General features: G+C 40.6%; 3 protein-coding genes across 6 annotated transcripts in view; 2 read left to right on the forward strand and 1 right to left on the reverse strand.

Annotated features, from left to right (window-relative positions):
• The window catches only part of Lasp (LIM and SH3 domain protein Lasp), a 32,888-nt gene extending 23,419 nt beyond the window's left edge, over positions 1–9,469 (forward strand). Inside the window, exons 3-7 of one of the 4 annotated variants that reach the window (XM_036814789.3) lie at positions 6,238–6,370; positions 6,562–6,697; positions 7,628–8,836; positions 8,981–9,216; positions 9,283–9,469. In XM_036814789.3, coding sequence (XP_036670684.3) covers positions 6,238–6,370; positions 6,562–6,697; positions 7,628–8,836; positions 8,981–9,216; positions 9,283–9,462 — 1,894 coding nt within the window. In that variant the 3' untranslated portion in view covers positions 9,463–9,469. The remainder of the gene's footprint in view (positions 1–6,237; positions 6,371–6,561; positions 6,698–7,627; positions 8,837–8,980; positions 9,217–9,282) is intronic. The other 3 variants (XM_036814790.3, XM_036814791.3, XM_065864373.2) reach the window with 3 other exon arrangements.
• On the forward strand, positions 9,469–11,211 carry LOC108006800 (uncharacterized). The gene has a single exon (XM_017070349.4). It carries the CDS (start codon positions 9,469–9,471, stop codon positions 9,850–9,852), a length of 384 nt encoding a protein of 127 aa, XP_016925838.4. The 3' UTR covers positions 9,853–11,211.
• Positions 11,212–11,274: 63 nt separating this feature from the next.
• LOC108006798 (coiled-coil domain-containing protein 13) lies at positions 11,275–13,969 on the reverse strand. Its single transcript, XM_036814792.3, has 3 exons — positions 12,416–13,969; positions 11,633–12,006; positions 11,275–11,564 (listed from the first exon to the last, which is right to left on the reverse strand). The coding sequence occupies exons 1-3, from the start codon at positions 13,799–13,801 to the stop codon at positions 11,357–11,359; spliced, it is 1,968 nt and encodes a 655-aa protein (XP_036670687.3). The 5' UTR covers positions 13,802–13,969; the 3' UTR covers positions 11,275–11,356.
• Positions 13,970–14,334: the final 365 nt, after the last annotated feature.

Raw genomic sequence — 14,334 nt, forward strand, 5'->3', positions numbered from 1 at the left:
TTTTAAAAATTTCGAATAATTTGATCGAATCTATTTTGAAATTATCGATACTTTTCAAAAACAGATTCATCTTTAAAGATTACAAAATTTTATCGAATCTTATGTAAACATATGTATGGAATCCTTTTAAAAACCAGATATTCATCATACAAAATAATAAATACACATAAAAATGATCCCTTTTCAAATTCAGATTTCATCACTGTCACGATTTCCACATTAATAGGGTATTTTGGTGTGCAAAAAAGAAACCAAACTTTGGCTTTCTTACATTTTACAACTGCGGCGACTTCAACTTCCACTTTTTGGTTTGCATTTTATAATTGCTTGAGAAGTTTCGCCTTCCTGACTATTCTTCGGGGCCTTCTGTTCAGTTCCGTCTGCAGACAAAAGATAGTTTCCCATCCAGTTACGGGTCAAAAACAAAGTTTTCATAGAGTAGCTTTCTTGGGCCGAGAGGTCAGTCGCCCAGTGGGGATAACACGATTGCAATAAATTATGAAGTTCATTCGCAGGATAAATGAGGGAAACGTGCAATTAAAGTTGGGCCACATATGAAGCTGAAGTGCTGAAGACAACTGATTGTTAATTGGATTTTGAGGGCCATGGAAGTTATGGCCTGAAAAGGAAGGAAGTGTTCAAAATGGGGGGAGTACTTGAAGATGGACGTTTAACAGTTTAGGTTAGCTTGGAACAATATGAGGTTAGTTATTATATAATATAAGATTTATCCGTAATATATTAACAAATTATATTTATGTCAACTTATGAGAATATAGCTCTAAAAATTTAAAATGCCTTTGATGTAGTTGAGATTTGATGTCTGAAAACTTTAAAAAACTAGTAGTTTTTTTTATTGTAATAGTAACTTATTTTTAACAAAAAGGTTATAAGCAAACATCCTAATAAAAGATCAACAAGTTGGAAAGAAAGGCCAATGGTACTATAAGATCAAATCAGATTTAGGAAATATTTCAACCTCCCCCTTTGTCGGCCAGTCTTATTCAGAAAGGGATAAGTTCGACTTTGCACAACTTGGAACTTATGGATAAATTTCGTTCCCCAACAAACGAAACTTTCTCCTCGCCCTAATTGCATCTTGAAGTAGAGCTTCCTGGCCGTTGTCTACCTAAGGCCGAAAGCAGAAGGACATGACAGAACAGGAAAAAGGAGCCGGCTTTGGGCCAGGATATGCCAAAAGTGCACTCACATACATATTATATATATATCCACATATGTGTGGGGAGGAACTTCTATTCATACAGTTTTGTATACATTACATTACCAGGCCCCATTTAGTTGGAATTGAACTAGAAAACGAGATGTTTACAATGTCTTGCTCGTTTTTGTGTGCACTATTTTTTTTCGCATTTATTTAGTATTTCATTTCGTTTTCCCTTAGTTGTGTAAAAAAAGAAATAAAAAGGGGTTTGCGAAACATCTGCCGAACAGAAGTCTGATACATTTGTATATATCATTGGCATTTATTTATTAACATAAAAACCCACTGAACCATGGAACCAAAACCCCGCCCTCTGTGCCACATTTCTTCTTGCCTTCTCTGATTTCATTTTGCATCACATTCCTCTCATTTTTTTTTTACTTTCGTTTTAAAACGCGGCTTAAATATCCGAACAATACTGGGGTTTATATGGGGTATCTGTATAAATGTGCATATATCTTCGTCTGATTACTTAAGCCGCCCACAAAAATAGAAAACAAAAGTGACAACAGCGGCAAAAACCTTTTCAATTACCCAAAAAATAGTTGGGTCAGCAGACTCGACAGTATGAGTCTGGGAGATGGGGCATTGTCTCATTTTTCCACTATTTTATGCTAAATACAGATACATTTTTGTGGGTCGCTTGTTTAGCTACCGAAATGAGCTGGGAGTGGTGTCAACAATTACCCTGGGTACACCTTTCCTATCTGTATTTTGAATATGAATTTTTAAAAGCTTTAAACACGCGATGGGGTTTTTTTACACACTCACTGACTCACTCACCTCCCTTTCGCTGTCTGTTGTGAATGGATTTTCGAACTTTTATGCTCACTTTGATTGACTGCAACGGATTATGAATACCGATGATGACGTTGATGGGCCAATGCCAAAAACTTTGGGGGTCTTATCGCATTCATAAGGCCGGGAGTGAGGGAGAGAGAAGGGGGATAATCGTGGTGGTCGGACATGCATTTAATTTCAATTTTAACGCTTTTGCAAATTATGTGTGAATTGATTTCTCTTTCAGTTATGCAATTTCAGCCAGTGAATTAAGGAAATTATTTCATAATGAGAAAATGATTTTAAGCATTCAAAGTGTTGGCTTTGCCATTGTTTTAACAGATTTTTCTATGGGCTTTCAATTAATTACACAGTTATTAGACTTCTTATTTTCGTCACAACTTTTCTTATACACATGATTTGGGCATTTTAATTTAATAAAGACTTAAAGTCAATGAGAAAGCTATTTGGTAAAAAAGACAGTTGTCAGTCAAGATATTTAAAGACAAATAAAATATCAACTTTAACAACTCATAAATATAAAACATTGCCTTTTTAAAGCCTAATAAAACTGATAATGTATTCTTTTATTGTAAAAGAACAGACCTTAACATTTGTAAAATGAAGTAGTAGACTAGTATATCATAACTTTAAAAAGGACAACAATAATCCATGAGCAATCAATAACTATATTTAGTTGACAACGCCATTATAAACCCGGTCTTGTGTCAATCCCATCTTATCAGTCATCATAGCCAGTATAAAGTCGTAGGTGCCCCTCCCTGTTTTTTTTTTAACTTTACATTGATCCATTGCACAACAACAACAAAAACAAAAACCGTCGAACAACAAAAGACTGTCATGGTAACTCAACACCAATCGCCGTCACCGCTTGTTCCACATGGAAAAAATTAAAAAACAAAGAGATAGGAGTAAAAAACAAAAAAAAAACAAGAGTGGAAAACCAGAGAAATATGTTGACATCCAATGAATGTCCGAACCGTTTTTCTCGTTTATGTACTGGGCTGGTTTTTGGGTGGATTGTGCATGGATCGGATGGTCTTTCGATGTCGGATGATGTGGAGGCCCACTATACCACACGATGTAGTCCAGTTTGATGGCCAGGAATCCAGATCTCCTTCCTTCCATCAAAAGCAATTTGTGTGGGAAATCATTAACGGCAGCGGAAAAAGAATATTATTTGATTGACTAGTAAATACCCTTTTTAGTAGATAAATAAATTAGGTGCCAAATAAAATTACGTTTAAATAGTCGGTAATATTATAGAAATTAAAATAAAATAAAAATAGTACCTAGAAATAATAATATATATTTTAAAGAATATTCCATATTAAACGATATTAAATTGTTTATTATAAAACACAACCAAATTATAATATGTATATTTAATTTCATAGCCAATATACGCTTTTTTAAAGGATATTTCAGCACTATTTTATTTAGTCGCTGTAGAAGAAAATGTGGAGAAATTTATGGGCAACAACCATGTTGTTGGTTGCTCTGCCTTTCCGTTGCTACTGTTGTTGTTGTGTATTGTTTACAAATAAATTAAAATTCTTTGATAATAAAAAAATAAAGCACAAAAAGGAACAACAATTGCATCATACACATGCATTGTTGCTGCTGGCTTGGCAGCTACTGTTGCTGACGTGCATGTTGCTGTTGTTGCTGCTGCTGTTGCTGCTGCTGCTGCTGCTGTTGTTGCTGCTGATCTATTGGGAACGTGCTGAGACATCCGCTGGTGGTGGCCGCTCGCCAATGTCGCCTCCGGGCGCTTAAGCATTGTTATGTCATCATTACCAGCAACCAACAACTAGCAGCCAGCAACCGGCAACAGTAGCAACCAGCAACCAGCAACATCAACAGCAACAGCAGCAATGTGTGCCAGCTACAACAGCAATTTGACCGACCGAACGCAACGGCAATGCGGACGATGCTTTCTGCGGTTCGGGCTTTGTACTTATTTTGCCCCTTGGTACTTAGTTTGCCCCCTTCTCTGGGTTCTACATATCTGTGGCACACACATGCATCGCATATTGAACGATAAAGCAAAGTAAAGCAGAGCTTACAGCGGCAACAAAAATACATTATACCTATCCTTGTTGTTGTCATTGTTGCTCCTGGGTATACTCTTTTAAGTGGGGTTTTGTTCTTTATCGAAGGTGTTTGTAGTACCTGAAAAATTAAAGGTTTTCGGAAAGGTAATATCTTTAAGATATCTATTTTTCAATTATAATATGTTCAACAAAATGTGTTATATAAGTTTTCTAATTTATATGTAGGACTTGATTTTTTTAAAAATCATTTTGAAATAGTTGATAAAAAATAAAATTGTTGTAAAACAGATAAGATCATGATCCTATGATGATTTATTTTCTCTTTGTATCCATCATAAAGTCTATAATGATATCTCAATAGGCATTGAACTTTTAAACTATCGGTTCTATTTATATAGTTAGTGCAATTTCTAATTTTTGAAAGATCTATTAAAAAGTACATTAGAGTATATAGAAGTCGTCACCTTAAATTCGGCCTAGACAAAGTCTTGTCGTTTGGAATAGACCTACATGCATCGGTGCTCTCTGAATGATTCTGGGTCTGTTTCTGCTCACACGCTTTGGTCATTAAACGGCCTTGTGCCACTATCAACTATCCAGTATATACACCATTATACCATTATATTGAGCATATACCATATACCATATAATCGTGCCATACCATCCATCTCGGTGGTGGTCACCTCTGTGCGTGTGTGACAGTTTGCATTGTTTTGTCGCTGGTTGGCATTCCACAGTGATTGCAACTTATTTGCAGTGGGAGAACGATGTGAAAACAGTATAACCCCAGCCCCTGTGACCACCTTTCGAAAGTCGGCGCCAGCTGTAGGCGATTAGAACATCGCTAAAAAGCCCATAAATATTCAATAAAGCCAATAGACTTGCATGCAATTGCGTTTACAAAATGATTATATGGCATATGGGGGGCTAATATGGCCGAAAGGGTGAAAACAGCGGTACAATCCCGCCGTGAGTTTATCAACCTCACGAGTCATCGGGCTGGTTGGTTATCAGTTGGGTTGTCCAATCGATCGATCGATTTGCCCCGCTGATGGGTTAAAGTGCCCTGCACATGGCCGCAAACAAAAAGAGTCGGGAATTTATGGAACTGGCCTGTGTGTGTCTCTGTTCATTATGATTACTTTTGTATAACAGATGCAGCATGTTATTCCTTGCTCTGCTGCCAATAATTAAATTGATGTATTAGTCTGTGGGGATGGCTGAATCGGGCGAAATTGTTCGAAAAAGCTCTACAAAAATATCGATGGTATTGTGTTTTGATTTCATTCTGTGATTTTCCAATCAGTCTTAATAATTTATTTGGGTTATATGTTATTAGGAACGGAAATTAAACACAAACATTGAAAATAATTTGTTTTAATATTGATTATGCCCAATTTGTATAACCAACAGTTCAGTAACTAAAACTAACTATAACTATTTTAATTAAATTTTAAAATACCAAAGCAGTGGTTAAGCTCTAGCTTAGTTTCCTCACACGTTTTGAACTAAATAGAATGGCTTTTTGTGGTCTCTGCTTTTAATTCCACCCATTTAATATTTGGGATTAGTAGATTCTGGCCAAACCAAAAGTTGCTCCAAAAACTAACGAAAAATTATAAACTTTTTACCAAGACCCCTTTGATAAATTGCACTCAGCCACAGACAAATCTCTGGCAGTGCATTGCCGTTATTTGCCAGCGGGTGAAGAAAAGCCAAATCAAACCACAAAAATACACGTAGTTTCTGCTGTTTGGGGCTGTGTTTTAATTGATAAAAGCGCAGCGAGGTCAGAGGTTTTCACACGAGGCGAAAACATGAAATCAGAGATGTGGATGGATGTATATATGGCCTGGAGCAGAATCAGCATCTCTCACTGCTCATTCCACCCACTCGAGCGGTATTTCCGTGAATCCCAAGTTGCAATGGCCAGCTGGCGTGGAGAATTTTGTGTTTTCAGCGAGAGCTCCGATTGCCACCGGCCATGTTTGAGTATGATGATGAACTTTATCTGCCGTGGCATGCCACAGAATGAGCAACTGCATTTGCAGTTTGTGTGACTAGCGTTGACTCCCCTAACTCTAACTTTAACTCCTCCAACTATGCTGATCTGATCTATAACCCCTTGTCTTTCTATTTTCCCTCCCCATTTTGCAGACACATACCGAAGGCCAAGGCAACGGCCATTGCCGATACGCCCGAACTGAAGCGCATCGCGGAGAACACGAAAATCCAGTCGAACGTTAAATACCATGCGGACTTTGAGAAGGCCAAAGGCAAATTTACACAGGTCAGTGGAAGAGTTGGGAGTTAAAATGCACAGAAAGTAAAATTTGACCACCTTACTATCAATCGAAAATATTGAAAAGGTAATGCATTTGATAGACAACAAGTTTTTGCTAAAGTTTTTCTTCCTGTGCGTTGGGGGACCTACTCCCCCATCTGAGTTATGCCTTTACTAATTGGTTTTATATCCGACAGGTGGCCGATGACCCGGAAACGCTGAGGATCAAACAGAACACGAAGCACATATCGAATGTGGCATATCACGGCGATCTGGAGAAGAAGGCGGCCATGGAGAAGCAGCGAGGATCCGCCGAGGTTTCCGACAGCAGCAGTGAGTAGCCGCATTGCATTCGAACTCTATCTCTATCTATTTCCATCTCTATGAGACCCCCTCTATAACTACTACCTCTATATGTTTTCCTCCTCATACTCTCACTGGTATCAAAGCTTCATTGTTTGTGACCGCTCGTTTGTTTAATAATGGTTAGTTGGTGGTGGGCCGGGCTTACTGTTTGAATTAATTTATTCGATTTTCAATTGACTTAATGTGTTCATAATAGTCTATTGACGTCATTCATTCATGCATGCATTCAAATGGTTTTAAAAAAAAATTACAAAGAATGTTTACAGAGCAGACATTTAAAGTGTTTACTTAATTGATTTTGAATTAAGTAGGAATTGAGTTAATTTAAAATAAAGAAATTTAATTATAATGGCAAAATAGTATTTGACTTTAGATACAGTTCCTATCGTAGTTTAATTTTTAAAGATTTTGGAATACATTTTATGTACTAAACATTTATTTTTAGTTCCTATGCTATTCCTTTTACTTAACTTTCACTGTACTTCAACTTTGCAAATATGCATATGGCATGTCTGTGTTTGCATATCTGCACACTATTTATCTATAATGTATCTATTTCCATCATCTCCGTCACATCTGTCACATATTGTAATTAATATTGATTATAATGCCATTTTTTATATGGTTTGTTTTCTTTACTTTTATTTTTTGTTGCGGACCTTGTTTATCATTTGTTGGCATATATCCCCCACATCATCAACAACTGCAACAATAAAATCAACAACATAATTTGTGTGCTTTCTGAACTACCGTTAACCTAACGATACAAACAACACGAACAACACACTCCACACACAAATTCACACTAACAACAACAACAACAACTGTGGACAATGTTGTAACTAATCAAATGTCACCTATAAAAAAAATAAAAAAAAAACGAACAAATCGAAAAAGATGAATCGGAATACTTCTCTGAGCAATTGGCAGCTGAACAATTCTCGCAATATGCACCCACAGCCTCACCCATACCGCCAGCAGTGACAACACTACACCAGCAACATCAGCAGCAGCAGCAGCAACAACAACAGCAGCAGCTGCAACAGCAATACCAGCAACATCAGCAGCAACTGCAACAGCAGCAACACCAACACCAACACTATCTGCAACAGCAGCAACAGACCCTGCCACCGCCACCCATACAACATCAACAATACAACACAGCGGCCATAACGCCCACATACCAACAACTCCAACAACACCAGCAACACCAGCAACAACAACAGCAGCAGCAGCAGCAACAGCGTGCACAGCAGCAACTGCACGATCCCTATGCACACTACCAGCAACCGCAGGCACTGCGCCAGCAGCAACAGCAGCAGCTGCTGCAACAGCAAGCCATTAAACAAGCCTCACATCTGTATCCCACAGCAACATCCCAGCAGCAGCAGCAGCATCAGCAACAGCAACAGATGCCGCCACCTCAATCGAATCCGGCGAATCCGCAACAGCAGGCTCTCAACAGCTACAATGAGATGCGTTCGGCCATACTCCAGAATTCCCATCATCCCAGCGGCAACTCCGTGGATCAGTACGACCAGCCACAGCAGCAGCAGCAGCAGCAACATCAGCAGCACAACAGCAACCCCACACTGGTGGCTGCCCCACAACAGCACCAGCAGCAGCAGCAGCAATCGCATCACAGCCTGTTGAACAACAATCCCATCAACGGCGGCATTTCGCACAGCAACCACAGCAACATCAACAATAATGGACATGGCTCCCAAAGCCAAATGTTGCCGCCACAAATGAGACGCTCGGCGGCCAGTGTCGCCTACGATGGCAACAACAAGCAGCAGCAGCAGCAACAGGTGGCAGCAGGAGTAGCAGGACCAGGAGTTGCCCCAAATCACCTGCAGCAGTTGTACGCCTCGCCCAATTATGCCGCTGTCACACCTTCGGAGAACTCAATAAACGTTAAGCAGCACGCCAGCAATGGCCATGTGCCAAACCAACAGCAGCAGCAGCAACATGTGGCCGGCGGCAGCAATATTGGAAAGATAGCGGACTACGATCCGTTGACGGATGGGCCAAGGGTGGTGCCCAATGCGGGCAGGTCCAGCACCACTTTGGTCTACAGCTCCGAGCCGCGGGGCATTCAAGGTGGTAAGTTTGCGGGGCCAGGCTAGCTGGTAGTTCGATGTAGTGCGCTCAGCTCGATGTTTCACACTCATTTTGTCCTTGTCCTGAGCTTGAAATCATTTAAGGCAATGCAAAACTAATCCGGCTATGTGTATCCCCTCCAAACAGGCAACAGTGTGTATCCCAAGCGGATTGGTTCCGTTTCCGATATCGATCCGGCCAATGGCATCTATGGATCGATGAGCGCCGCCGAGCAGGCCCAGCAGCAGCAGAAGCACCAGCAGTACTACCAACAGGTGCAGATGATGCAGCAGCAGGAACACCCGCCGCAGCAGCAGCAAATGCGCCAGCAGCCATCCTACTCCTCCCTGCAGGAGAAGCAGTCGCGGCAGAGCACTGCATTGGTGAGTAAAGCTAGTCCAACGGCAATCGTTCTCTTAATAATTCCCAATTCGTTAATCCTATTGCAGCGCGTCTATCGGGCCATCTACGACTACGAGGCGCAGGACGTCGACGAGGTCAGCTTCCGCGAGGGCGACGTCATCTTCGAGGTGGAGTCCATCGATTCCGGCTGGATGACCGGGCGGGTGGAGCGCACCGGCAAGACCGGCATGCTGCCCGCCAACTATGTGGAGCAGGCGGTTATATAATAGGGAATGTTCTACTACTGCTGCTGTCGCCAGCAGTTTGTGGTGATCCTCGTCTGCCTGCTCTACATCCTGCTCGTGCTCGCCTTCTTTGTGAATGTCTTTATCGCGGATCGCAACATGCACGCGAATCTGATGATGAGGAACGGCCGGCACGGCCTTCATGGCGGAGGTGGTGGGGGAGTCGGAGTCCCACCGCCGGCGGGCATGCATCCGGGTCACCACAATCCATACGACATGCATGGCTACAACCACTACAGCAACTACCATCCGCAAGTGGATCCCAAGCAGCAGCAGCAGGAGATGGCCAAGAAGACGCCGCAGCAGCAGGCCGAGCAGGACATTTACTACTATTTCAATCACGTATTCAGGCGGCGACGACGACGACGATGATGTGGGGGTCACTCACCCCAAAAACAACACCCCAAAATCTTTAAATCTTTAGTGCATTAACTTATATACATCCACTACATACATAGATATATAAATACTATATATAGCAAAGCAGCGGATTATATGTAAAAAGGAAAATTAATTTTAAAATTAATAGTAATCCTAAATGCAACCAAGAACCAACAATCCGATATCCATCTTACTAAATAAACAAAGCCACAGCAGAGTTACGAGAAATCCAGAACAGAGTCGTATGTGTTTCAGCTATGAATCGACCGATATATGCCGGTGTATCCATATATCTGCCACGATTCCAATACGAAATTGATCGACCAAGCTAACCCAGCCAAGTATGCATTTATCTACAGCCCTTAAACGAATCAAATTTATACAGATATTTATTGAAGAATATACAAAAACGTTAATCAGCTAATCGTGCGCAGTAGCCAGCCAATCATATACAAATACGAATATCTATAGAAAACTCGTCTAGCTAAAATGCTTCAGCATACCAAGTTATGGATAGCCGGATTCCAAGGCAAACGATATCTAATTTAATTAGAAGTTCTCAAAATACTACTTACGGGGCAATAGCGAACCCAAAATTTCCCCCACAAAGTTTTCTTAGGCTTTCTGAAAGCGTTTTGCATTAGCCTATCCAGATTCAGATCGATCTGAATCGGATTATTTATCCCTACAATTTTGTCAATTTATCTGTGTAAAAGAGGAGAGCAAAGGAGATATTGTTCTTGTTCTTGTTTCTGGGGGAAATTAATGTTTTTAATATATATATTTTTTGTTAAGAGAATAATAATTATATTGTTTGTTTCTAGTGTTAAATTGAAGAAGAGAATAAGGCGATATTGTTTCGTTTCACAAAAGAAATCCTTGAAAGTGCCTTTAATTTGCTAAAACGTGTTTTTTAGATAAAACCAATTTACTAGGCTTATCAATAATGCATTACAGAATCAATAAAATATACCAATAATGTAACTTATACATCTTCATAACATATGAAAGCAATGAAGAACGAATTTCAAACGCAAGTAACGAAACAATTTACAAATGGCAACTAATAATAGTTTAATATGTGATTGGAGGAATGTTTTTCTATGGCAAGTCAAGCTATATAATGTATTATTAACTTAACTTACACCACACTCACACACATACATAGCTATAAACAGCAATTAATAACAATTATATAGGCATAATGCAATTTGAAATGCTTCGAGTGGAAAAAATTCACCTAACAAATACATAAATTAATCTAATCTTATCCTGAAATAGAAGCAGCGCCAAAGGCTTCGTTTTGTGAACGTGTTACAAATAAAATAAAACATTTATGAAAATTTAAAACCTTTGCTTACTATTTATGCGATATATTCTTTGTAATGCCATTAAAAGTTTATAATGGTTTTGCATGAACCTTTGTCGAGTTTTTCGCATTGGAAAGAACATAAAAATTAATCAAAATACAAATTTACATATTTCCCCATCCTAATTAGTGGATGGAGATTTCGCTGGTGGTTGGCTCAGTACTTTTGCTGACAAGAGTGCCTCCTTCGCGAGCACCAATTATGGTGTCCAGGATTATGGTCTTGGAGTTGTTCATGGTCTCCTCGAAGAACTTGGCATCGGCGTGCTTCTCCTCCGTAATATATTCCAGCTTCTCTGTCAGCATGGTGATCTTTTCCTTAGCCAACTCCAGCCTGCAATATAATATAATATTAACTTAGATCGTAAAGTTTCATGTATCGTATAATATTGTTAAACTTACTGATTCTTGAGATCCTCTGTTCTGGGCTCAGGCTGTCCTGCCGAATTCAGAGTGGTGGTCGATTGGAACTGGGACTGATTATCAAAACAGAAGGAACCAATCGATCCGTTAAGAGAAGTACGACTCAGCGAACTGGCATAGTCGGCCATTCGCTGGGTGCGCTTCTTCTTGTCGGACTGCACATCGAGCTCCTTCTCCAGGTCCCTGATCTTCACCTCCAACCGACTGATGCGAGCCTTTAACTTACTGATCTGCTCATGGGCGGCCTCGTTCTTGGTTCGCTCCGCATCCAGACGTTCTCCCAGGGTTTTGGTCAGCAGCATGAGTTGGTTCTTTTCCACCTCGAGAGCATCCAGGATGCCCACAAACTCTTCCTGGAATGATAAAAATGGATTGTAAGTCTAATGTGTTTATAATAATAATTTTAGGTACTATTTGTTAAGGAAACAAAATATATTTCGCTAAAAGATATGATATATGGTTTTAAAGTATTCATAGCACTATTAGATAGCACTATTATAAGGTATAATATTTTAAAAGCTTCTTATGTGTAATACCTATAGGTATATATTATAATATAATAACATAGAAATAAATTATAATTACAGTTTTATTATTGAACTTTTGAACTATTTTGAACTATTGACTTTTAAAGTTATAAAACAATGGTTCCTATAGTTAACTTCCTTTCTTATTTAAAGCTATCCACTTTAAAAAATATATAATAATTCGTATAACTATAAATTCGTATTTCAATAGGATTACCCTTTTATACAGCCTTACCTTTCGAAACTCGCGACAGGAGAAGAGGAATCCTCCGGAGAGGGCGCGCAAGTCCATCTGCAGCTTCTTGATCATCTCCTGCAGACTGGCCATGGCCACATCCTTCTGCTTGACCACCGACTGCAGCTCCAGGTGCATGCCACTCAACTCCTCCATTTGGCGCCTCGAGAGATCCCGCTCCTCGGTCACCCGGATGAGTTCGCCGCGCATGTCGTCCAAACGGCTCTCGTACTGAATCCTCTGGCGATTCAGTTTGTCGTTCATGGTATTGATATTGACGCCATTGAAATCGGTCTGCTCCTCCAGCTCGTTGGAGCGCATCTTGTACTTGGTCATGTCCTCGTTTAGGGTTTTGTTCCTCACCTTCAAGGCAAGCGTCTTGCCGCGCTGCTCCTCCAGTTGAGCTTGCAGGCTGAGGATCTCCTTCTCCAGAGACTCCACCTTGGCTCGGTGGAGAATCTCACTCTTCCGTACGCCCGGAGTAAAGCGATCAAAGCTGGCTCCGCCATCGCCTCCACCCAATCTCTCAGAGCTGGCATGATGGGATCGGCAGTTTCCGTGCACCAAATCCAGATTGGAGCCCAAGGGAACTGGGGCATATTCGGCGCGATCTGCAGCCCTGTCCTCATAGGAATCCAGCCGGGCCTTGAGCTCCTGCACCTTTTGGGTGAGCGTGATGATCTGCTGGGCACGACCACGCCAATTGGCCTGATTGAGATTATTGGCCAGGATGTTGATGTTGACACTCTCGCCGATCTCATGCTGCAGGCACTTTTGGGCCAGTTTCAGTTGGGTCTGCAACTCGGTGTTTTTGTTCCGGGTTTCGAACAGCTTCAGCTGCATACTATTGATCTTGGCCTGGAGATCTTCGGCGGAGCAGCCCTTCCTCAGCACCTCCTGATTGTGCTGATTCTTCTCCTCATGGGCGCGCAGATCCCTTTCCAACTTCTCGATGTGAGCATCCTTTTTGGCCAGCCGATTCTTTGCCTGCTCCAATTCAGCCCGCATCTGGCGGTTCTTCTTGCTCAACTCCAGAATCTTAGTGCTGGCTATGGAGGAGTTGGAGCGCAGTTCATCTATGGGCACCGAGTTGAGAACGTCATTGAGCGAATCTACGGATTTCTTCAAGTCGAAAATCTCTTGATTCTTCTCCTGAATGGATTGGGCTAGGGATTGTTTCTCCTGCTCGCATTCGTTTAGCTTTCTGCGCAGCTTTTTGGCCTCCGGCTTTGGTGGCTTTGGCTTTCCAGCCGTGGTGGCCACCACCACATGGGCGGCGGCCATGGCTTCATGGTCATGCCGGCGACGTGTGGAACGATTCATCTTGGTCAGTCCCAGTCGCTCGTCATCCGGAATGGCCAAATACTCATCCGGCAGCGTGTCCATCTCGCAATGGGTTCTAATTGTTCACATAAATATATACACAACCGAATCGAAAAGAACTTCGTTGGCTGAGCGCAAATAATTTGTGTGTCTGTGGGTGTTACGAAATATTCACAATTTTGGTTGTCGACAGTAGTTCCTATGTTCTGGAAATTGTTTCCTCTTTTTGAAACAATCGAAGCAAAGGCAGGTTGTTTGCTCTTTAAAATGAAATGTTTGTGTATTTATTCATGCTGCGCTGCCCTTAATAGCAAACAGTCGCAAGAAAATTAATAAGAGATAGAAAGTATTTTTAAAAATTCAAATTCAAAATTTATAACGACCAATAGCAGAGTTATGTACCATGTACTAAATCTATAGAGAAGTCTTCAACCATTTGTCCTCATGCGATTTGGATATTTACTAGCTATTTTTGACAATTTTAATTTTTTTGGTAAAATTTAAAGAATAATATTACAACTTATATTATATTATATATTACTATCTTCAATATTTGGATTACTTAAAAGAATAAAAAAGAGGTTAAAAATTATCAA

The sequence above is a fragment of the Drosophila suzukii genome, chromosome 3 (genome assembly GCF_043229965.1).
Source record: "Drosophila suzukii chromosome 3, CBGP_Dsuzu_IsoJpt1.0, whole genome shotgun sequence".
NCBI classification, from domain to species: domain Eukaryota; kingdom Metazoa; phylum Arthropoda; class Insecta; order Diptera; family Drosophilidae; genus Drosophila; species Drosophila suzukii.